Source organism: Rattus rattus, chromosome 14 (assembly GCF_011064425.1).
Source record: "Rattus rattus isolate New Zealand chromosome 14, Rrattus_CSIRO_v1, whole genome shotgun sequence".
Classification (NCBI taxonomy): Eukaryota; Metazoa; Chordata; class Mammalia; order Rodentia; family Muridae; genus Rattus; species Rattus rattus.
In genome coordinates, this window is record NC_046167.1 from 13,682,648 (window position 1) to 13,708,662 (window position 26,015).

General features: G+C 37.9%; 2 protein-coding genes across 3 annotated transcripts in view; one reads left to right on the plus strand and one right to left on the minus strand.

Moving 5' to 3' along the window:
- The window catches only part of Celf2 (CUGBP Elav-like family member 2), an 821,906-nt gene extending 805,499 nt beyond the window's left edge, over positions 1–16,407 (minus strand). Inside the window, exons 1-2 of one of the 2 annotated variants that reach the window (XM_032884458.1) lie at positions 16,281–16,407; positions 16,002–16,067 (exon numbers count right to left, since the gene is read on the minus strand). In XM_032884458.1, coding sequence (XP_032740349.1) covers positions 16,002–16,067; positions 16,281–16,333 — 119 coding nt within the window. In that variant the 5' untranslated portion in view covers positions 16,334–16,407. The other variant, XM_032884469.1, reaches the window with a different exon arrangement.
- A 714-nt stretch (positions 16,408–17,121) lies between these two features.
- Positions 17,122–20,842, plus strand: LOC116883941 (small nuclear ribonucleoprotein E-like). The gene is made up of 2 exons (XM_032885190.1): positions 17,122–17,181; positions 20,505–20,842. The coding sequence occupies exons 1-2, from the start codon at positions 17,122–17,124 to the stop codon at positions 20,826–20,828; spliced, it is 384 nt and encodes a 127-aa protein (XP_032741081.1). The 3' UTR covers positions 20,829–20,842.
- The last annotated feature ends 5,173 nt before the right edge of the window (positions 20,843–26,015 follow it).

Consider the following 26,015-nt stretch of genomic DNA (forward strand, 5'->3'; position numbering starts at 1 on the left):
CCTATACTCAGAAACCAGTGCCTTGTCCAATCACCATCCAAGAAGCTTCTTCCTACGATGAATGGGAACAAACATAGAGACCCACAGCCAGATATAGGCTGAAAGAGACTTTGGAACACTGGTGCTTGATGGGAGGTGTCCATCAAACACCTTCTCCTTCAGGGTTCAGGCGACACCGTAAAAGAGGAGGCAAGAAGAGTGGGTAAAGTAAACAAAGAAAACAAGGCCCTCAAAATCATCATGAAAAGTTCATATGAACTCACAGAGACGGAAGCAGCATGCATAGGTCCTAGGCAAGTCTAATCAGGTTCTCTGTGCTTGGGTTATGGCTTCTAGTTAAGTATTTTTATGGGATTTCTGAGTGTGTGAATGAGTGCGTCTCTGGTTCTTGTGTGTTCTCTTAAGTTCCTTTCTATCTGTTGATTGGTCTTGTCCCACTTTGTTTTTTGCTTTATCTTATTAGATTGTATTTATTATTTTTTTAAAAATAAATGAATGGATGCCTATCACTATGGTAACGCTTAACAAAGAATCTCTCATTTATACCTACTGGGAGAGGAAAGAAACATCAGTTTTCTAAAATGGGACTGACAGTAGGTATATCAACCACTCCAGGGCAAGCTTCATGTTCAGGAGTGGTTGACTAACATGTAGAGGATTTCACAGTCTTTGTAATTATACTTTGTTGGTATTTACTTTCTGGCGAATGCTTAAATCTCAGAAATGGGAGAAAAAATCATTTTATTTATTTATTTTTACTTATCTATTCTGTTTTACCTGTGGCTTTACTTTCTAAGTTTGGGAAGTGTTTATTGTTATATTGATTTTTCTTGTTTGTTTCTTTTTTTTTCAAACACATCTTAAATTTGAGTGGGTAGGGAGGGAGAGAGGATTAGGGAAATCATGGAGGAGGGGAGGAAAAAGATCAAAATATAATGAAATTTAAAAACTGTCTTAAATAATAAAACATACGACAAAAAAGAGACTGACCTAAAGAAAGAGAAAGAAGGAACAAGAGAAAAGAAAGGTACATACAAAACTTGCTATAAGGAACTGGAAACATGACGGCAGTTTTTAGTTGATGCTGGGTGACGACTCAGCAAGGGATAATGGTGGGGAACTATACGCACCTCCTTGTCAATCTCATATCTGTAGAACTAAATTATATTCCAGATGGACTGAAGTCACTCATACTCTCCCATATTATCACTTGAGTGATCTCTTTGTGAAGTTGTTACTATTATTTTTATTAGAATAATACCAACATTCAGAGGTTGATTGGACTTTCTATGAAGAGCTACTCATAGCTGGGTTGGGCTTTATGGAATAAATATGTATTTGCATTTAATCTTTCATCTCCCTCCTTACATTGTTCTCTTCTCCCTCCCTTTTCTGCTAAAAAGGTGAACACATGCTTAGCTTAAGGGTCATATAAAAAGTAGGCCATGAGTCTCTTAGTCCTACTATGTAGAAGTAGGAGGTCCATAAAGTGTTCCGCCTAGAAAACATGGAGTCCAGATCTGGAACTGAAGGGGTGTAGAATGAAGAGTGATGAGCTTACAGGTCAGAGATGTCAGATTGCTCACCTGATGGGTGATCTATTCTCTCTACCAACTCAGCTGTGATTATGACATGGCTGAACCAGAGAGCTTGCAGTGCTTGTGAGCTCACTCATGGTTCAGAAGGCACGTTCTGAGGTTATAAGCCAACGGGAGAGCCAGGATGAACGTGGGAAAAATTATACCTTCAATTCCCTATTACTTCAAACAGGCTTCTCTTCTAATACTGTCAAGGTATGCATTTTTTCCCATTGTGTGGGGAGCTTTAACTTTCCATTGAGGGACAGCTTAAAAACACTGAATGGTCACTGTGCTTAGACTTGACATTTGACGCCTAATGTATAAGGTGTAACATAAAACAGACCAGCAAGTTGGCTCATCAAGTAAAGGCACTTGAGGCCAAGCTTGATGTCCTGAGGTCAATGGCCAGATCCTACAAGGTAGGAGAGAACTCCCTTCGCAAATTATTCTCTGACATGATGTTAGAGCCCCTGGTATTCAGAATACTTCAGTGACCTCCTTCCTAGCATCTATGTTAGTCACATTTCTGGGTGCTGTCACCAAATAACAGACAAGAAGCAACTTAAGGAAAGATTAATGTTGGCTTGTTGTTTGAGACAATCCAGATCCCATAGTGGAGAAGACACAGCAGCAGGTAGCTTTAGATCTGAAAACTTTATGATCTGAAAGCTCATTACACACTCTCTCTCTCTCTCTCTCTCTCTCCCTCTCTCTCTCTCACTCTCTCTCCCTCCCTCTCTCTCTCTCTCTCCCTCTCTCTCTAATATCTATCTATCTATCTATCTATCTATCTATCTATCTATCTATCTATCTATCTATCTATCTATCTATCTATCTATCTATCTATCTATCCAGGAAACAGACAAAGGGAATTCTTATATTCAGCTGGTGTTCTTATTTTTCTCTCTTCTTTATCTGAGATTCAAGTCCTTAGGATGAAGAGGGTCAACCCCCCTCAATAAATTTCCCCTAGAAATATTTCCACAGAAAACCCAATGGTGCGTTCTCTCAGGAATCCTAAACCTGTTTGAGTTGACAATAAAAATTAACCATGCAACACACAGCGGTACATTAACATTATCCTCAGAAGCTTTTAAAATTGAACACAAATCTATATTGTATCTGGAAAAATGAGGTTGAGTATCTTCAGGCATGTTTAATCTGTGGACATATGTAGCTAAATTTCATCTCTAGGAGAATCTGATTGCTTTCACCCCACCCCACAATTTAAAATAGCAAACATAAATCTTAAAAAAAAATATTGACCATGTAAACTCATAATACTGAATTCTCAGCTTAATAGTAAAACTACCTTTACATTCAACTAGCCCTTTATGATTCTGCATCAATCTTACTTAAAATTGTTTTTTGGTGGTAAATGTAAAGTTAAATCATTCATATTAGGGACTGCTTGCCTTTGGGATGAAAACCAGCTGTTTTATCAAAGTTAAATGAGAAGGTGGAGGCCTAGGATGTCCAGTAACCTTCCCTTATACACATGAGTGGCAAGACTTCAAGGGATTGGTAAATCTGCGATTTTTCCCAGAAAGTCTTACTCTTTTAGAAACCCCCAGGCTGTCAGTTGTTCTTTACTAATCTGTGTTAAGCCATGCCCTTCCTTGGAATGCATTTTTAAAAGAATGAAACCCCAGCAGTCTCGCATTCTCGGTAGTAGCAAACAGCAATCCAGTTAACGTTAGCAGAGCCAGGTGCCGAAGTGACTCAGAGTGATGGTACACAAAATAAAAAGCAATCGTCAACAACCATTACAAAAGAAAGAGCTAAACAGCTTAAAAGTGGAGTCTACAAAAGAATCAAAGGAAGAAAATGTCTGACTGCTGGAAGAAAAATACATTCCATCATCTTAATTGCCTAAAATTGGGAGTTTAAGAGTTCATTATTTAAAAGTTAATCCTTCTCTGCATAGAAATTACAGAGAAGGTCTGAACAAAGTGTGAAGCAACCAGGGGCGCTTTTTGTTAGCCTCAAATTACCTGAGAATATAACATACATTGAGCATATGAGTTTAGGACCAAAATGTTTTAATTACTTCACAATGTGTTCTCCGTCCTTCCACCAATATCTAGATTTGTTCAACACCTGCTGCCCAGAAGGGGGTCCTCAAATTATATAATTACATTTTTCTTTCTCTGTAGACAAGGATGCTACCCAGAGAAATGAATCTGGAAGCACAAAGACACAGTTATATTACCAGCTGCTTTCTTGTCCAGGGGCAAGCATAACTACCTGACCAAGCCCTACAATGGAGACATTACCAGCACAGTTGCCTGTTTTGCATAGCCACACCGAGAGGTGTGAGATCAGGACAGACTAGTTTTATACAAAGTTTCTGAGGACAGATTTATGGAACTTGACTTTTAGCAATATCTGGAAACCTCCTGAGAAACTTCTGTGGTCTCCACATGCCTAACTGCATTACTTTCAGAGTACATAGCTCTTACTTACCCTGTGGACACCAGGATTACAGAGAAAACCAGAGCCATAGGGAAATGGAAGGAAGTCTTTGCATATACTCACAAAAGATGTTTCATGAGAGAAATATGCTAAGGGATAATTAAAAATATATAAGCTCTCTTTCTATTAAGAAAGACCTTCAGTTACTTCTTAGAATTTGAGCATCTGCACTTGGATTCTTGCCTTTCTACTTCGTTCATAGATGGATGATCATCCTTTTGATCTTAATGTTTGCCATACCATTCCCAATTCCCTAGAAAATGGCCCTAGGTCAACTTTTCAGGGATGTCCTAAGGCTGACTCTTCTTTTTACATCCAGAGAGCTGATAACTTAGCATGCTCACACATACATTCTCCATGACTAACCCAGCTGTTGCCCTTTGGCCATTTGTGTCTCCTCGATGGGAGGTTATTCCTCCTAGTTTGTTTCACAATATGACTGACTAGAAGTACAACAATGGTACAAAACTGAAGACTAGTCAAATAACCTCACAACATACTGTGGAACATAACATTCCTCACCAAGATTTCAGTTTTTCCCTTCATAGAAGTAAATTATTTGGGTTTTCCCCTCTGAACCTTGATATGTGTCTATCTGGCAATGATACCGATATATGAGCTGTTATAAAAATTATCAACTAAATGACTTAAATAACAATATCCAATGTATCACAATTTTGGAGGTTAGAAGTGCATAATAAAATTGTAATTCTCCTTCTGAAGCCTATAGGGGATTCATCTTTTGTTCCTGGTGATTTACTGGGCTTTTCTTAGTGTGCTGAGGTATAACTCTGGGCCTCTGCCTCAATGTCTTAGGACACCCAAATCAAATCCCTCTGTGTCTCTGTCTTTATGTGGATATCTTAAAAATATCAGATTAGATTAAGGGACAACTTTACCTCATTGTAATTTGAACTAATTATATCTGCAATGGGCTCTTTTCCAAATAGGTTCACATTGTGAGATAATTGAGATTATCAATCAACATTTTTTTTTTCTCCTGGGCATTGAGTTCACACTTTAATCCACCACAGTGTTCAAAGCACTAGGGAGAGGGATTTCTTCTCTACAATACATTTTTTTTCATGAACTCAGAATGTTTTTCTTAGCTATGCCAACAAAGATTCTTACACACATATTTCTTAGTTTCCATTATAAGTAGTATTTATTTGATGACTGAAAAAACTTCTTTTAGTGACATTTGTATTTTTCAATATGCCCCCATTTGAATTCTAAGCTGAAGAGTAGAAACAAGCAATCGATGACCTAAGTCCCTATCTTTTATAGGATGTCAGTATACTTAGGACCACCAATGGTAGCCGCAGTCAGTTATGGATGGCGTCTTTGGAGTCTTTAGATGACTAAGCTAGAATCTCATCAGATTGCTCCACAGCAGGACAAAGTTCATTGTTTTACTTATTTTACTCGCCACTATTAAGAAAAACCTGTTTTGAGACTATCAATTTGAGGGGACACAATTCCAAAGCTTGGTAGGGCAAGCATAATGACAGAGACAAAGGTCACATTCCAGCTGCAGTTGGGAAGTAGAGAGTAATGAATATGGTGCTCGTTACCTTCTTACTTCTTCTTCAGTCCAGGACTCAAGCCAATAAAGCAGTGCTGCCTATAGTCATGGTAGATCTTTCCCCTCAGTCCTCCCTGGAAACGTACTCCGAGACAAGCCCAAAGGAACTTCTCCAATGTGATTCTAAATCTAACAGGCAATTCCAATTAACTAGCACACTCGAGAAAGGCAGCTTATCCAAAATTACTTTTGTAAAATTCAATGCTCCCAGTTATTTTTATTAGTATATATTAATTGTACAAAGTGATGGATATCATCAAAACATTTCAACACTTTTAGATCTTAAAATGCATCTATGTGATGGGAATATATCATTCATGTAAAAATGAAGTTTAATAACCAGAGGGCAAGTTTGAGATTGATGTACTTGAAAAAAATGTATAAAAATTTGACTTGAAGTAACATACTTTTAAACCATTTATGTGATACATTAATATCAATTGTATATTGACATATCTACAAAATTAACTTACAGTTATGTCAATGGAGTCTCAAACTATACAAACCTTCTGCTATAAAGACTGGATAATATACAAAATGCTCCTAATAGTTTAAAGTAACTGGGATATATCTAAGTGTAGACAAAATATTCTAAAGATCATTAAGAAGAATAATTATGGAGAGGAAAATTTTTTTTAGTTCCTAGACTAAGGCTATTTCTCAATACCTATGATGTGGCAGTGGGAAAACCAATTCCAGTCAATAAATGTTGGCAGAACTCAGAATATGAGGTTACCAAGAGGGAAGATGGAAATTGAAAGACCAAGATGACTACAGAGAAATGAAACCCAAGCCCACAATATTTGGAGGATGGACGTGAAGTAGAGATTTTAGAGTTCAGCGGCAAAGCAGGAAGAGATCAGAGGTGAATGTATTCCAGAAGAATGCTGGAAACAAGATATATAATTTTTATGTTCATTCAGCTGAAAACACTTTCTAATTATGTAATGTATAGGCAGCAGGAAACTAGCCATGCAGGTTGGAAATGCCCAAAGCAGGAACTAAGGGATATAACCAAGGCATCTGAATTTCGCAAAATAGTACAAGAAGCCAAGAAAACTCGAAGCTAAAGAAAGGGGTACACTCAAACTCAAGCATGTTTTACACGTTCACATGGAAGACCTCCAGGAGCTGACTAATCACAAGAGCCATGTTGAAAAGTTCAGTGATTGAGGAGAAACATCAGTGACTGTGTATCACATGGAAGAAAAATGGGTCAGTCATGTCCAGGAAGAATGAAGAATGAAGTAATAACACAACGACTCTTGAAATAAGTTGTCAGAAATATACAGTCTATAATATCACATTTATAACAAAATGAACCAGAACTCATATAAACATAAAAGAGTGACAAACAGGAGTAGAGACAGGACATAGAATCTGACTTCCAGTCATCCCAGAGGCTAGATTTAGCTGGCAAAATGTTTATCACAGCTACAATACATATGTTCAGATAATTTAGGGCTGAATGGTGCCCTAAATAAAAACTTAAGGAATATAAAAACAAACAAATAAATAAGGGGAAATTACCTAATTGAAACCCTTAATAAACCAAAACTTCATCAGGGCTAAAGAGCAAATAGGAAATGATAAGGATGAATAACCTTAAAGATCTATCAACATGGATTACCCAATTCGGGAGACACAGGAAAGAGGGTGGATTTAGATAATAGGGAATTGTCGGAACCTATGGGAGACTATATCGTTTGCTTAGGAGGAAAAGGAAAGATAAAAACGATGACAGCATTTTACAAAGTGGCATAATTTCTCCACAGATTAGTTTCCACAGCCATTAAATTCAGGTCCAAAGAAGTTAATGAGCTTCACGTGGGGTTGAAACAAAGTCATTCCTAAACATCCTGCAGTTTTAACTGCTGAAATGCTAACTTAAACAACATCTTAGAGAAGAAGGCACACACAGGAAGTTGCTGGGAGGTGCTTGGACTGATTTTGAATTCCTAAGAAACTGTTGAATTCAGTTGACACTGGAATGGAGAAGCAGCACAAGAAAAGGGTAGTTGATGAAATCTACATTCACCAAAGCTGTATTTTCAAAACCCAAGATGAAACTGAAAGATTCTCAGGTAAACAATGAGTAAATTTGTCAATGGTAGATTTATATTCCAAATATGGAAAGTAAAATGAGTTTGGGTTACATAAAATGTGTATGGCTTTTAAATTCTTTAAAAGAATACCAGAATTGAAAGTAAATATTAATTTACTGATGAACTTATAATGTATATGAATGTTAGATATAAACACATGTATATATGTACATAAAATAATTTAAAAGACTGATCGATAGAAAAGGCGATTAATAGAAATATACTGACCCATGGAAAATATTAAATTTAAATATATATTTTTATTTCTAAAGCAATCAAAGTAGTGCAAAGATATAAGTAGAAAACCAAAAGAAAATTGAAAAAGAATGTTTTAAAGGTTGGTTAATAAACAAGAATAAAATGGTATTCTACTAGAGAAAAGAGTAAGGTTCCATAATGAAGGGTAACATAATGATAGAAATCGATAATATATTTATGGATGCTCAAAACTCATCGAGCAGGCCAAAACAGAGAGCTCATTTGATAAAATGTTTGCCAAGCAAGCATGTAGACCTGAGTTAGGCCCCCACAATCCACATTAATAAAGCAAGGTCTCTCATGGTGAGAGGTACTTGCAATGCCAGTGCATCTGTCATCCCATGGTGCGAGGTGGGTGAATAGTACTCTGATCTTCCAGTGTAGACTATGTAGTGAGTTCCAGGCTAGTGAGAAGTCTGATCTTCCAGTGTAGACTATGTAGTGAGTTCCAGGCTAGTGAGCACCAAGGATGGTGCTGAAGGGAGACAATTCGAGGTTGTCCTCTGTCATCCACATGCACATACATACATGTATTAGTTCTTCTACATTTATATATGTGCATACATTTGAACACACACACACACACACACACACACATATGAAATGTATGAAATAAATTTGAGATAATCCAGAATAGAAAAAGACAAATCTATACACAGAGATGAATAGGAAACTGTTACACTCTCTCAACCTGCATTGAACAGACAGGCAAACAAATCAAATTAGTAAATAAAAAGAGAAGAATGTAAGGAGAGCACCAACATAAATGGTAATCACAAAATATTGCACAGTATAACTCTGAAGTACACATTCCCCTGATGAACAGTGAGAGTTTTCTCCCAGACAAAGAGTGTATTGGGGAAAGTATCAAAGACCTTGTTGAATATGCTCTTTGTCTAGAGTGGAATTAGATTATCAGTAACAGAAAGAGATCTAGAGAATCAGGTACCTGGAGAATCAATAATGGACTGCTCTGCTCTAAATGCAATGAGAGAAAAGAAGTAGTCAAAATGTTTTAGAAATTATTTTAATGAAATAAGTTTAAATTTGTGATATACAGATAAGGGGAATTTTTGGGGAAAATTCATAGCCTTAATTGTACATACTATGAAAGAGCTAAAACTGATTATGTAAGCTAAAAATGTAAAAGAGGAAAAATGGATTTTCAGAGATGCCTGCCTGTCCTGTAATCCTCTAAAACTTTTAAATATGATTTCAGAGGGCAAAAAACAAACAAACAAAAACCACAACTCACTGATGTAAATTATAGTTTTGATCCTTTGAGATGGAGATTATCATGGGACATCCTATTGTGTACTCATAATCACATGGGTCCTCAAAGCTAGAGGGTTTTCTCACTTAAGATATAAGAAAGAGGAAGACTGCAAGGAGATCTGATATGTGAGAAAAAATGACTCAGCACATCTGACGTTGAAGATTGGGGATGGCTTGGAATCTACAGACAAAGAGTGTGTGAAATCTTTAAGCCAAGGAATGGGCAGATATGAGCTTAGAAATGCAAGAACATCTCTAGTGTCCTTTGAAGGGAAGGAGAACTATGGATACCTTGACTTGGTGAGATTTGTGTCATACTTCTGACCTATGGAACTATAAAACCGGGATGAGGAGATGGTTCTGAGAGACTGAGTTTAGTCTCCAGCACCCACAGAAAATCTGGGCATGGTGGTGTGCACCTGTGATCCTGTTCCTGGGGAAACAGAGATAAGAAGAAGCTCTGGTGCTCACTGATCATCCAGGCTAGCTGAATTGAGTTCAGTGAATAACCCTGTCTCAAAAACTAAGTCAAGGAGTGACTAATAAAGACCCCACATGCTACTTTGACCTCTGGCTTCCACATGCTCAGTGCACACATACTTACAGACATATGAAAACACCACACACACACACACACACACACACACACACACACACACACACACAGGTTGAGAATGGTTGTGGAAGATATGTGACATTGAGCTCCGAATTTCACTCTTATGAGCACACTCATACCCTCACCCACACAAGTACACGTACATACACCACAAATACAAACACATACAAACAAACCTTATAAAACAATAAGGCTGTATGATTTGAGGTCCTATGTTCATACAAATTTGTTATGGCAGAAACAGAACTTGAATGGATTGACTTTTTGAAAAGAGATTTAACTAGAATATGCACTGTTAATGAAAGAATTGGTGTAACTCTACGTCTTGTAATACACAAAGAACAAAAATATGATGTACATTCATTTCATGGCCATGCTGGATAACTGAAGTAACACATACAAATTCTCTAAAGACTGTAAATCACCAAAGGGAACTGGAGATGAAACTGGGTTTGTAATCACGTTTTCCCCCAAAGAAAACCATAGGACCAGAGAGCTTACTGGCAAACTCCAACAAACGTTTAGAGAAAGAACAGAATTCTAGTGTGACACAAAATGGTTTGTGAAACAGAAGAGAAAGGAATACTTCCAACTCCGCTGAGACTATTTTTAGACTATTACTACACCAAACATACCAGAAGACAGATGCAGCTTGCTTTTCTCCTGAACATAGACACAAGAAACCCTTACAGGGTATTAGCAACTCAGATTCTCAGCATGCAAAGGGGCAGCATTCTTCACTGGAAAAATTAGTTTACACATGAGCCTCCCAAGAGGGCTGACTTTTCCGATGAAGGTTATGGCTAAAAGCCCCTACACTCTGTTATAAGAGACTCAGTCTTTTATCTAAGACTGGTAATAAATCTAAGTTGCTAACTTTCATAATTCCTAGTTAATATTTTCCTGCAAATTCTAGATACCTCAATCAGTTAAGATAAATTGGATTCAAAAATGCTAGAGCCTAACAGGTTATTATCCAAAAAGTCAATAGTTTGATGCAATAGACACAAATATTCAGAAAATAAAATAAAATACAGTTATATTTAAACAATGCCTATGCCCGCCTTTATATTTAGGGATAAATCTAACAAAATTGGAGAAATACTTATACCCAAAATCATAGTCCATTGCTGGAAAGGAAAAAATAAAACAATGAATGCATGGCCAGCTGCGAAGTAACTGTGGATGGAGTTACAAGTCAGGCAGCCATCGACTCTACAACTCAACTGCACGGCCCACGTGATTCTGTAAGAATTTCAACAACATGTTTATTGCAGTAGGAATTTACTAGGTAATTCTGAAAGTCATAGGAGAAATGAGAACAACTTGTAAAAGCCGAAAACAATGTTTACAAAGTAGAGCAAATAGGGATAATTTGCATTATCTGTTTTTAAATTTCTACCATAAATGTAGGACAGTTAATACAACAAGATACAGGGCAGGCACCCAAGTGTATGCTACAAGATAGAGACGTTTCTTCAGACAAACATACACACACACAACACAGTATTAGCTGAGTTTTGACAATTGATGTAACTAACAAGGGGAAAGTGGTCTTTCTACGGACTGTGTTAGCCATTCATATGGGGAAAATATGAATCTCAATAAAGTAACTCACAACACATGATAGATCTACAGATAGAGATGAAATGGTAAAATTTACAGATAAAAATCTTAGGAGAATGGCCAGGTATGGTGGTGTATGCCTTTAGCCCCAATGCTGGGGAGGCAGAGGCAGGCAGATCTCTATTGAGTTTGAGGCCACCCTGTCTACTTAGAGAGTTCCAGGGCATCTAGAATGATGCAGAGAGACCCCATCTCAAAACAAACAAAAACCAAACAAACAAACCACAAATTAGGAGAAAACTCTGTTGTATTTAAGTGAAAAAAAACCCAGAAAAATCATAATATTATGTTGAGCACAACTGTAATCCCAATATTCATATCATAAAGAAAGACCAGATCTCCAAGGTCATCCTCAGCTACACAAGGAGTTAGGTCCATCCTGGGCTACATGAGACCTTGTCTTAAATGTTGGCACTGTGGAAAACTGACAAGCTAATAGGTGAAGAAACATGGTTTACCTATACAGCAAAATGCTATTTTGCACTAAAGGACACAACCATATATGACTCTCAAAGGTAAAAAAGGGAGGGCACAATGAAGCACAAAGAAGGGGCTGGAGAGATGGCTCAGTGGTTAAGAGCACTGACTGTTCTTCCAGAGGTTATGAGTTCAATTCCCAGCAATAAATAGGGGACTCAAAACCATCTGTAACAGGATCCAATGCCCTCTTCCTGGTATGTCTGAAGACAGCTAGAGTATACTCATATAAATAAATAAATAAATAAATAAATAAATAAATAAATAAATAAATGTATCTATTAAAAATTCTGTTTCAGTCTTCTAATATTGTGCAGTATGCAAATTTTTCTAGAGAAAGGAAGTCAAGCTAGACACAGAGAAAAAGAAATGGCTGGATAGGGATGGCCAGGTATGGTGGTGTATGCCTTTAGCCCCAATGCTGGGGAGGCAGAGGCAGGCAGATCTCTATTGAGTTCGAGGCCAGCCTTTCTTGGATGTATATTTTCTACCTCTTGATGGCAGTGGTTCTACAGTTCTATTTATCAAAAATTTCAAGTATGTTTGAAAAGCATATGAAAAATTTAAGTATATGCACCCCAGTCCCCTAATCCATGCTGTACCAAGAGCCATCCCAGCAGAGTTCAGGACCATTTTCTTTTGTTGCATATTTTCCTGGTCCTGTGGGATATTCCAGTGTCAGCAATGGTATAGAGGTTGATGTAGATGGGCACCAGTCCGCATCGACTCCGTGCAGACATGGCTGTCAGGATCCGGACCTGCCTCTTTCTAGTCCCTGTAGTTACTCATTTGTGCCATGGATAAAATAAACCAATGACATTACTTGAATGGAATAATTCATTCTCTCTTTTTTTAAAAGATGAGGAGACAGAGCCCCAGGAAATTAAACAATAAAAGCAATGGGTAGAGTAGAGATGAGGCTTCATGTAGCTTTACATTCCGATCCCTATCTCTTGGTTTTCATTTACAACCAGTAAACACGGCTTTGAAGACAATTCAGATCAGCAATTTAAATACCCATACAGATACACACCCCACACACACACACACACACACACTCACACACACACACACACACACACACACAGAGAGAGAGAAAGAGAGAGAGAGAGAGAGAGAGAGAGAGAGAGAGAGAGAGAGAGAGAGAGAGAGAGAGAGAGAGAATACATGGTTAAAAAAAAACCAAGCAAATATGGAAAGGGTGGTGAGAACACTAATTTTCTTATCACTTGACACAATGCGAAGTTCGTCAAGGCTAATTAATCGAATTATCTTTACTAGTTTCCCAGGTAAATTTGCAATACATCAGGATCATTTTGACAATCAAGGGGCAGCTTTTTTATTTTTTCTTTACATTCTCCCCACCCCCAGATTTGAACACATTGCTTGTTTGGTTGATGCTACGTGTCCACCCTTAACAATAAATCCTGTAAACATCTCGTCCTATCTGCAAGATGTAATTCTTAGGCTTTCATACTGGCTTTATATTTTTCTCTCTAGCATCTCGATAATTTTGTCTGCATGCTGGTGTGAAAAGTCACAATGTGTACTCTCTCCATCCAATATTTTCTACCTCAACACCTGTGCAATTAAAAGGTGTAAACTATTCCCACGTGCCGCAAGAGCTAGCAATAAATGCAGAGTTACTGTGTAAGAGTTTCAACTTGGAAGCTGTCATGGCACAGCCCTTCAGCAGCGAAAGAAGAAAAGACATGCTAACATCTGCGTTTAGGGATCAGCACTTGGGGCTAGTGCTGGTTCTCTATCTGCTGGGACAACGGGGAGGGTAAATGTGACTTCAGTGTTGTTCAACGTTTTGTTAACGAGGGAGGCATCGCTTCAGTTGCAGAGATCTACAGAATCACGAGTTGATTACCAGTTCAGTGGCAAAGTTCCACAGCGAAAGCCCTGATTTCACATGATGATCGGGAAGAGAGGAAGGCATCTCTCACACAGAACACCTTGGGTTGTTCCAAATCTTGTTAACAGGAGAAGTTGGGGAGGCTGAGCTTATCCAACCCTATTCTTATTTTGTGCCAGAAATAAAATTTTGGAGACGTCTACTGATCTTTATTTTTCCTTGTTCGTTCAAATCGAAATTTGTTTAAAAGAATAACATGACTTTGGACATTTGAAAATTTAAGGAGGATGGTAAAATAATGAATGAATTTCCCTTTTTCATAATTAAGGAACACAAACACGGTTGTTTGACTTGTATGCAGCTCCGAGTAGCCCTTTCAGATCCCCGATTCTATACAGAGAAAGTCACTAAAGAGTTAGTTACTTGTTACTGGGCAGCAGTTTGTCCCAATTCCCACTGAAACGTGGCTAACACACAGTTACTGGTAGGAAGCAGATTTTTTTTTTTTAAAATGAACTATTAAACCCACAGCATTTTCTCTCAATGTAAAAAGGCAGAAATTATTTTAGCAGTTGACATTTCCTAATGTTCTCAGGTCTTTTTAGACATTTCAAGTGGTTCTGGGGGCATTGGTGAAGACCCAAGGGCGTCAGGGTTCAGAGCTGTTAAATGTAGGGATGACACAATTAGACAGAATAGCTTCAGAGACCAGTGCATCCTCTGCTCCACTCTCTCTCAGATGCAAAGGTACACAACCTTCAAACATCCACAGCAGACACATTCTTTAGCAACGGCTTTGGTAGACAGTCGTGAACTACTGCTTCTGAAACTTCTTCTATTTCTGCTAATCCATGTTTCTCTTTAAAACTAAGTAAAATCTATCACACCTTATAAAGCACCATGGAGGGGTAGCAAATTATATTCCTTGATGTTTTTATGCATTTTAAGAGCAAATTTTAAAGTCCTCATATCTAAGTTTCTTGACCCAGAGCTAAGCTGGACTCCGCAAGTCTAAACCTTTCCATGTGTATTCCTATTTCTGACACGAAATCTGCAGAAAATCAAAACTTACTACAGTGAGATGTACTTTTAAATGACATGCACAGTGTTTGATAATAATGACATCGGCAGTAATATTTCCATCTTTTTTTTCTCTCTCTATAGTATTAAACTGCAATCTAAAATGGACAGGCAACAGGTACTAATTAACAGAAGCAAAAATATACATGCACCCAAAGAAGGGCTTGTCCCATGGTCTATGGAGAGCTAACCTTGAACCCTCATCTATAGCAAACGACCATGCATATAGGAACATCGTACCTAAGAGGCCAGTTCTAAAGGCAGGGAGAAAAGTTTGCCTCTCGACATTTACAGCGTGTTTCGATTTCTCCCCAGTCACTGAGTAACAGGTACTGGCATTCTCCAAGCAGTTCCAGTTAGAGTGTGGAGAAATACTTGTTGAGTTTAATTGGATTGAATTAAAAACTGTCTTTTCAAGGAATCAAGTTGGCATCTCAAGTCCAAGGTCTCCACACGATATAGGGCTCTCCTCCACGGCTGTCTAATGAACCCCCTAACTAGTTACAGATAAAATGGGATTAAAGTCACTCCACAGAGCACTTGCTCTGGTCTTTCATTATCTGGACTACGGAAGTCGGTGATAATGACGCTGTTTCATAAAACAAAAGAAGTTTAATCCTTGTATTTCCTGTTTAAGAAGTAAACATCGAAACATTATGATAGGGACCTGTCCTATTAGAATGCATAATAACACCTGTCAGGCAGCAACTTGGAGGAAGTCAAGACTTCTGACAGGACACTGAAACTCCAACCCCAAACAACCGAACAGCTCCTTGACACAGCGCCGCAATCTGAGTCTTGCTGCGGTTGGGCATCGACTAGTCAGTTTGCAGAGAGAAGCATCATCAGGGTGCACAGGGATGCGGTTAGTCCTTGTTATAAGTATGGCGCGGAGGTCACATATCAGGCAATTATACCTTTTTATTACAGGCTAACCCCTCACAGCAGGGAAGCCACGCTTATGACAGCATTAGAGAGACAAAGCCTTCAGCTTTTTTTTTTTTTTAAAGGAAAAGCCAAAAAAAGAAAAAAAAAGATTAAAAAATTAAATTCATTTTCTTACCAGCACGTTGCAGCACCAACTCGCTCACGGGGAATGTTGCTTTTACAGGTTTCTCTTTTAATTATCCTGGAAGCAGGGAGACAAGGGAGGGGGGAGGTAGAGAAGAAGAAGCAGGGTGGTTAAATTAGCGTGCTGGAATCTTTTCAGTTTGTCGCAGAGAGTAGAAAAATTTAAAAAAAAAAAAAGAAAAAAGAAAAAAAAAACTCAGTAATTTAAATTTGCTCTCAGTTCAGGCTGCACCGCTGGGTACCGCCCCTTCTTCCCGCTGGGTTCCATTACCTGCAAGGCTGGGACTGACAGCCACTGTTCAAACACAAAAAGGCAGCAAGCATGCTGGGACCATTCTGTCTGCTGTTTGGGTCTCACTTGTCCTCTCAAGTGAGCATCACCACCGGGGAGGTGTACTGCAGCTCCTTTCCGGGCACTCCCATGTCATCCCTTACCATGGGAGCTGATCACACGTACTTGGGGGTTTGCTAACAGTTTGCTTTGTTTGATTATTCCACCTTTAATAACATTATTTATTGCAATTATATTTTTACTAATATTATTTACCTTGTGCCATCTTTTGAATTTCCTCACTCTCCCTTGCTCCAAAACACACCGTCTCCTGTCTTTTCCTTTACATCACAAACATGAACACTTTTATGAACACAGCAGAAGACGTCAAAATTTTAAGAGCCCTGGTTTCTGCTTGGACTTTTGGACTCCCTTTCTTTCTGGAGCCTGCAGCGTTGAGATATTTTGTGTGAAAGCATGCCTGGGACCAAGTTTCTAAAAGCACCAGAAACTTCTAAGAAGGATGAAATGTGGAAGCAATTCTCCATTATCAAATTCAAAATGCTTATCTTCATGTTAATGAAGTGGGTGAATTAACCTATGATAACAGGGCTATCCTCGGTGTGTACTGAAAATGTAAACCCAGATATGGAAACCTTTTGAACCTGGTCAACAGCAGCCAAACCTGATGCTCAAGACAGTGTGTTTCTAGTTTGCAGCCCAGAAAAAGTATAAGAAAAGACACCCTTCTTTCCATGAGTAATTATATCACCTCATGGACTATGCAATGGCCCACCTCTCTGTCAAACACTACTTTGTGATTGACGCTACCATAGCCTGAATGTGTTCTGGGTCTTCTACAGGTGTTGAAGTTTCAAAGTTTCAAGCTGTGTACTCCTTGGTAAGTGAACCATGAGGATCTGTCAGGCCACAAAGCCACATAGCTGTTAGGGAATAAAGGATGCTCTGAGAGCTCAGGAGATAGCCCAGTCAGCAAAATGTTTCTTTTGCATGGTGACTACCAGAGTTTATCATGTATATAAAAATAAGCCCTAAGCTGGGCATGGGGGTTCATGCTTGCAATCCTAACACTGGGGGGTTGTGAAGGGGGCAGGATCCCTAGGGCTCACTGACCATCCGAATCAGCCCACTTGACAAGTTCTAGGTAGGGCAGCAAGAGACTGTAAAAGGAATAAGTAGACTATGTCTTAGGATTGGCATTCAGGGCTGTTCTCTGGCTTCCATATGCATGTACATACCCTCGATTGTGCACCTACACACACGAACGTGTATACATGTGTGCAAGCACACACTTAGACACGCACAGATGTAATAATACATACTTCTGTGCCACTGGCTGAAAACATATAAGGAAATGACTCCTGATGGCAGAATAGTGTTTAATTTTCTTGATAATTTTTCGTAATTGTTTTTTTTTTTCTTCTTATGCCTACCTTATCTTCTTATCCATTGAAGTGGATTGCAGTAGTTCCAGAATTTTGTAAGGCCAAACGTACAGTTCACCTTTTAAAGGAGAAGTTATTAATGGTGTAAATTAAATAACATGATTTAACTTCCCAAATTGGTAAAATGATAGCTGAATGTCATATATGTATCCCGCTATTCAAGGTCCAACCTAAAAGCAAGGCAATTAAAAATGGAAAAGACTGAGGAGACAAAGAGAAGGAAGTGAAAAAATGAGCATGAATTTTAAAAATCAGTGTCTTTTAAGTATTTAAGTATTAATGGCCACCGTACTAATATTAATTACTTTATATAAATGCAAAAAATCATATATGTAGAACATTTTATATAGTATGTGTATGTATATAACATACATATGCTAGCACATGTTGTTATATATCCTGAATATTTTTCTTTTAAAGACAAAAGAAATGATTCTAGTAAATAACATTACCAAGTTCATTTATTTGTGTATTAATTATTTGTATATTAATCTTAAAAAGTCCTGGCACTGAACTTCAGAGAAGGAACATTTTTTTGTTGAGATAAGGTTCCCTTAGTCTCAGAAAAATCATAAAATATAATTCTAGTAGGTATTTATCCTGTCACTTCTGAAGTCATCACTAGATGCTGTAGGGGTGGGATTTAAAAATATACTGCATTTCTTGTAGCCCTACTGAAAACCTATCCATTTCAAAAATAAATTCCTACTGAATTAGGGGATTGTGGGTGGTGAAAGACATCAATGTGGCTAACAGATCATAGAAACGTGTCTTCAGCACCGAAGATGCTTGTCGGAAGTGTATTAGACTTTCACATCATCTTGGTCCTTGAGAAAGGGTGACAGTGTAGCCTAGGCTGCCTCTAACCGCTGATGATCAAACTTCAGCCTCTCAAGTGTTTGGATTAAAGGCGTATCTATCTTTCTGACAAATTGTATTCGTTTGTTTGCTTGTGTTTTAGATATGGAGGTCTAATATGGCCTGGGCTGGTCTTGAACTGGCCATGTAGCTGAGTATGGCTTTGACTACTGATCGTCCTACTTCTCCCAAGTGCTGGTACTTACAGGTTTGTGCAAACACATCTGGCCTGGATGTATTTTAAAGACTTTTTTTTCAAGCTGGGCATGGTGGTGGGTTCCTATCATCCAAAAAGGAAGACCATGAGTTTAAAACACGCCTGAACGACAGAATGAATTGAAGGCAAGTAGGGTTACACTGTGAGAACCAGTTTCGAAGTCAAACATTATTTAAATGTTCATTCCCAAGGGACTGGACATCAACGAGGGAAATGAGAACAGCAGTTTCATTGTTTGGCCTTTTGGGCCCTGGAGCACTGCCTAATGCATGGTGTTATGTCTAATGATAACAGTCACTAATACATTTTCCCTTCAATAGAACTCAGAGAAATTCTCACTTTCATGTACCACTAAGCTATCATAATTAAGCCCTAGCATGGAGATATTCATCTCAGTCTTGATGTCAAAATTGTCTATTATTTGGACTCAGAGGGTTTTAAAAACCACATCTTCATGGTTATAGACCAGTTTTATTAATTTATTAAAATATATGGATATTTGAACACAAGTAGACATATGTAAACACCAAACTCCTGATTCTAATGTGATTTTTTTACAGGAAGATTTTTTTTAGAATAGGTAGACAGAGAATTGTGGACAATTTCATTTTAAGTGATTTAGGCTGTAAAGAAATCAAAAGGAAAACTAATATTTGGTCTAGAATAGAACAGAGAAACCTAGCCTGATAAACTTCCATAGGTCATTTCCTCCTGCAGCCATATTCACACAGAGGGGGAAGCAGGTTGAAAGCAAACTGCCTTCAGATTAAATTCTTTGTAAAGTCAAAGGTACCCCATGATTGTGTGGCCAGAATGGGTAAGCTTTATGTCCCTGGTATTGGCTGTATGTGGTGCATGGGGTGTCATAGATTTTATTAATATCTAGATACACCAGACATAAGGAGAGAACACTGTAAGCTGTAGGACTGAAAACAGAGTCAGAAACAAAGAACAAAATATATAATAGAAATGTTCAGTATCTGGTAAAATTGGCTGCTGGAATTCCACTCAGAATACTGGACAAAAGCAAATTCGCTTGAAAGAGAAGATTCTAAGTGTGTATAAAATAATAGGTAAGTATCTTTGAACAATGTATGGTGTCCAGTGTGGCAGGGGATGTGTGTATCATTCTAAAGGAGAAATTTGATTGCCTCTTGCATGGCTGAGGAATTGTTTCTTGGGTACCTAAGTAATCTGGAATGGGGTGCACCCCCAACATTCTTTTAAGACAATGTTTCAGATAGTGTGCTAGGCGGTCACCGATCCGTCTTCGGTCCTGGTTTCAGGACTTGACTCTTAGCTGTAGGTTATGACTTTCCTTAGACTCTTAATCCGCTGATTGAAGAGGAAGGTTAGCCCTCCGGCCCAGCAGTGCTCAGCAGCCTGCTTCTGCTCGCCTCAGCTTCTGCTTCCAGATATTGTTAGTAAGGCTGCATATAAAGATGTGCTATTTTGGAACTTTAGCGAAGGAATATAGCACTTCATTCCAAAACTCAGAATTTCTTTTCAAGCTGCTGGTAAGAAATTGCTTTTTAGGGCAAAGTGATTTCTCCTAAGCCATGATTTTCTACACTTACGAGAAATGACATACCCTACTCTCTCTCATGTATAGTTGGCTTTGGGGGAATTTCAGTAAGTCACAGTCAACAGTGACCCAAAGATATTAAATCAAAAAAACTCCAGAAATTAAGAATTCAAACGGTTGGTGTGATCTTTGTGACTTCGACCGTGGCGTACTGCGGCCAGGGCCAGAAGGTGCAGAAGGTGATGGTGCAGCCCAGCAACCTTATCTTCAGATACTTGCAAAATAGATCTCGAATTCAGATGTGGCTGTATGAACAAGTGAATATGTGGATAGAGGGTTGTATTATTGGCTTTGATGAATACATGAACCTCGTATTAGATGATGCAGAAGAAATTCATTCTAAAACAAAGTCAAGAAAACAACTGGGTCGGATCATGCTCAAAGGAGATAATATCGCTCTGCTCCAAAGTGTTTCCAACTAGCAGTGGTCAAGCATGGGAGGAGTTGAGAAGGGGGTTCAGGGGCTGCTGGTGACTATATTTACTCATCCTGTTCTACTTGTACATTATCATTGGGGTAAAAATAAATATGAGCTTGTTTTTGTTACAGTTTAAAAAAAGAATTCAAACGGTTAAAATAGCTTTTATTATAGTTATTTATTTATTGTAATTGTTCTATCTTACTACGGTATGATTAAGTTCTTCCATGTATAAACTAATTGTATGCTAGGGATGCGTATATAGAAAAAGCCATAATCCTATAAGACTCAACATCCTCTCTGCTTTCAGTATCTACTAAAGACCTTAACATTCTCTCTATTCTGGACTATTATATTTAATTTTCAAACCAATAAAGAAAATCAGAGAGAACAATGGGTGAATAAATTATGTTTGAGTCTTGAAAATTTCCTTTTTTTTTGATGAAGAAATTTAAGTTTAATTTAAAGCCACCTCAACAAATGGGGACATCAGCGCTCAGTTATCTTTGTCATCTAGTTGGAGCTTCCATAGTGGTTTGTTCAGAAGACAGAGAAGCCTAGAGATTTGACTATTTGCACAAAAACTCATTATCAATAACTCTTCTACTCTGCTAACTACAACAGGATACAAGTTTTTAGAATTCCCATTCCTTCCCAACAGAATTCACTACACCTCTCTGGGAAAAAAAACCAAAAAACAAACAAAAAACCCAAACAACAACAATAACAAAAACCCAGTAACCATTCTTTGGTTACTGCTGTGAAAATAGACCAACACACTGTTACAGAAAAATCTTTCTATTTTTATAAGTAATTCAGTCAAAATGTAGGCATGCTTGGGCTTAAATGAACATGTCAATAAAAATCTGAGGGAAGAAGTCACAACTAACTTTATAAGAAGTTGGTGGGAGTTTTGGCTACTGGTTTGATGGTTTGTTTACCATAGATGCAAGGAAGAACCAGTGATGTAAGTGAACCAGATGTATAACATAATTACTTATATGTTATTGGGAGAAAAATATGCCCAACCAAAGAAGTTGAATTGGCGAGACTTATTTTAATAACACATCAACCTGGAAAAATGTTCTATTCAAAACCCCTTAGGGTACTTTACAAGGAACCCTAATCTGAAAGTAGAAAGTAAAGCTTCATATTTTAGAGAAGAGGCAAACATAAGGACAGAAAAGGCAAAAAACCAAAAAAACAAAAAACATGGAATCAAATTAACATTCACAGCGATTCTGCACCATTGCATACACACCTGATAAAAGGCAAGGCAACAGATTATAGCTTCCCACACAGCCACAAAGAAGAGGATATGGCCACCTACACGTGTCATACTCTTTATAAGAAGAAACCACATTCTTTGTGGATGAGGGGCACAGCCCTCTAGAATGAGAAATGGGAGAGTAATTGCTCAGGCCCCCACAGAGAGGAGAAACGGTGTATTTAGTGACTTTTCCAACACAAACATTTATATATTTATCAGTAGCAGGCAGGCCTGATGTGTCATAAATATATTCAATTTCTTAAATCAGGCTTGAAGTAGAATTATAATTTTAGCCTGAAAACAAAAATCACTGAATCCTTCATTTTAGCATTAGAAGTAAATACCAAGTATAGAAAGTGATTAGTTACCAGTTAAATAATATTTACTAATTAATTTCTTCAATGCTGTTCTCTCATAGAAAGAAGACACTGTTTCTTGCCCAGTGGCGGAACAAAGAGAAGATCACAGACAGAAATTATGATTTATGATTAACCTTCTCAGCTGTTGCATGAGGAACCAAGATGGCTACCCGATGGAAGTGACATCTTAAGGACAGGGACAAAGCTGCCTAAGTGAAGATGGGGGCCCCAAAAGGAGCCATCATCACACCTGAGGGGCAACGTGGACAAGTTCGTTCCTGTGCCTCATCATTACTATCTATCACGCCTAGAAGAGGGCAATTGAAGCACATTTTAAAGAAATCCCTAGGCAAAAATAATTTCTTCATAAATATTGATGGATTGAAACTCACTTTAACACAGTGAAGGGCATTTATCAGAAGTTTATGACAGGCATCATATTAAATGTAGAATCTCAAGCATCCCTACTAGGTCAGAAGTAAACCAAGGGGGGCTTTGATTGTCCTGTGGAAGAGGTAAAAATAAAAGACAATCTGTAGTTTCTATGGGAAGAGAATCTCTACAACTTGTCCTTTCTCTTCGCAGATAATATATTCGTCTATGTATAACAGTTAAGAGACTCTACCTATGAACATCCTTGACAGATAGGAATCCAAGTTAACTCACACAAAAGAAATATAAGAGTTGTAACTCTGTAGTAACTGTGAAACTGAATGGATATGCTTTGATGTCTTGAGTTACACTTTTAACGGATATATAAGATATTAGAATGATGTACAAGTGTTATTAAATATATTAACATAGGATAAAATGTTATGCAGTGTTATAGAATCAATTTAAATTATTTTGTATTTTATATTTTATAATTTTATATTTTTATATTCTTATATTTAATAAAAGCAATTTTAATCAAAATTTGTTATCCTAGAACTCAGAAACTCAAAATCCATATTTTGTTGCTTGAGGTGTACTCTGTGTCTCATTAATATAGAATATATTTGAGAAAGTACGTGAAAAAATTCCAGCTATTCCCTAATAATATAAAATTACGGCTTCAGGAAGCATAGCATGTTCCAAAGAAAATGGACAAAATGAATAGCTACTATAACAAGATGTAATGAAGACCAAAAGAGAAGCTGGGGCAGACACTCCACTATCTCAACATGATTCAGAAACCAAGTGCAGCATTTCCTTTCTAGTTGTGGACCATAACGTGAGGCAAATTACACAAGACACCCAAATAGAAGTACAGAGCAAAGAACTGTCAATCCTAAAAGCAGGGAACCGAGAAAGCTCATCTTCCAAGTATTTCAGCTTCAAGGAAAGAGCCTCATATTGAGCATGAGGAAGTAAAGTAGCTCAAGGAGAGCGTCACAGTCCCCAGGACACGAAGAGACAGAGAGTTCCAGTTTACCCAAAGGCCAGATTTGTGGGTGAGGTTTACTAGAAAGAAGGAAGCCACAGGGAGGGGTCCTTTGAGATGTTGAGATGAGAAGACAAGATGTTCTTGTCTGAAGCAGGGTGGGGGGTAGGGGGGGGGTGGGTAGGGTGGTTGGAGAGGGTAGTTCTGCACTCATTAGCCCACTGTAGTTGGCACTGGCTTAAGAGTAGAAATTAAAAGCTCACTGAGCTGGGAAATACTGATATTCCAGTCTAACCAGTGTGGAGGGCCCTAGTTAACATACCAGGCACTGGGCTGATAAATCAGCAAACTGTTAGGAGTAAAAACTGCACCTGAGGGGTTGGGGATTTAGCTCAGTGGTAGAGCACTTGCCCTAGTGCAGCGCAAGGCCCTGGGTTCGGTCCCCAGCTCCAAAAAAAAAAAAAAAAAAAAAAAAAGAAAGAAAAAAAAAAAAAAACTGCACCTGAAATATTTAAATATTTATTAGTCATCTTTTGCAAATACCTCAAACTAAGTTTGACCTAAATCTGGTAGCCATGCTAAGGAATTTCATCCCATGGAAACAAAACTGAGCAAAACGAAACTCGCTGATCCAGGTTCTGTTATTATAACAAATCATTCACACCAACCAGCATTCCTGATTCTACTTTACACATGAGGATAGGCAAGAAAATGCAAATTTATCAAATAAGAATAAAGGTAACAATAGAGAAATCAAAGGACAACAAAAGACAGGGCAAAGAGAAATCAAGAAGAAATACCCAAATATGCCAGTGACTACAACCAAGTTGTCCCAGTTGGTTTGATTGTGATAAAATACCATGACCAAAAGCGACTCAAGAAAGACAGGATTTATTTCAACTTATAGGCCATAGTCCATTAACAAGGGAAAACAGACTAAGAGATCAAGACAAAATCCTGTAGTAAGGAACTGAAGCAAAGGCCACTTGGAAATTCTCCTTAATGACTGGGTCCCAGGTTCACGCTCAGCATTCTTACATAGTGTTGGATTACTACCCACAGAGGGCTAGGCCATTCTACATCAATTATTAATAAAAATATAGCCCACAGGCATGCTCACAATCTGATGAAGGCAATTCCTCAATTGAGGTTTCCTCGTCCTAAGCATTTCAAATTGACAGCCAAGATTAGCTATCGCACAGGCATGCCAACTGAAATGCAGATATTGTCAGACTATATGAAAAAGTAAAATACGAGAAAAAGAAATCAACAGGAGAGTCACTGAAAGATATACTGAGAACGTCCCACTTCAAGAATGACATTAGACACCTACAAATGATGGAGAATGTGTTGTAACCAACTATGTAAATTTGAGGGAATAGTACATCAATAAAAATAAAAAGGCAAGATTTTGTATTCCCAAAAGGGTAAACTCAATAAAACAACATAACAACCCTACTTGTGTGTTTGTCTAACGAAAGCACCTTGAAAATATGTCTAAAACTGGCAGAGATAAAGAAATAGAAAAATTCAGTTAAGAGTTGCCAATCTTGAAAGTTCTTTCTGGAATAGACTGAATAAACAGAAGAAATGAATGTAGGCATAAGGATCTGACTTCTAAATATTAAACTAGTAATCTTTCTTCTGAGGTGCTTATGAAATGGTCACAGATATATCATATCCTGGACCATAACAATCAACTATTAATACATTTGAAGAAATGTATTAGAAATAATAAGAAAAACGATGCCTTTCTTTCAGATCTTACCAGAGTAAAACCTGATCTACAATTCAAAGGATACAATGAGGCAAGAAAAATTGGCGAGTTTCTTGAAAAACTCAGTTTTAAAAGACTAACAGGAGAAATAAAAAACCATCAAACTGTGTATTTGCATGTGTGTGATTTATGCGTGCAGTGACAAGGTTGCCCTTGCATTCATGATCCTCTTGGTTCGGCCTCTTACGCACAGATATAAATGATCACGAGCCAGAGACTATTAAGGTAAGTAGACTTGAAGCAATGTATCTTTCTGTGATGAAAAGCTCGTATATGAAAATATCTGTGGTGCCTAATAAGATAATAACATTCGTTTTTACAAACTGCCCTGATAATTGTAATAGCAAGAGACGACATGTAAGATTACTTTCACTTCCATATCTTCATTTTAGAATATTGCTAGCTGGGGGTAAATCAACTCC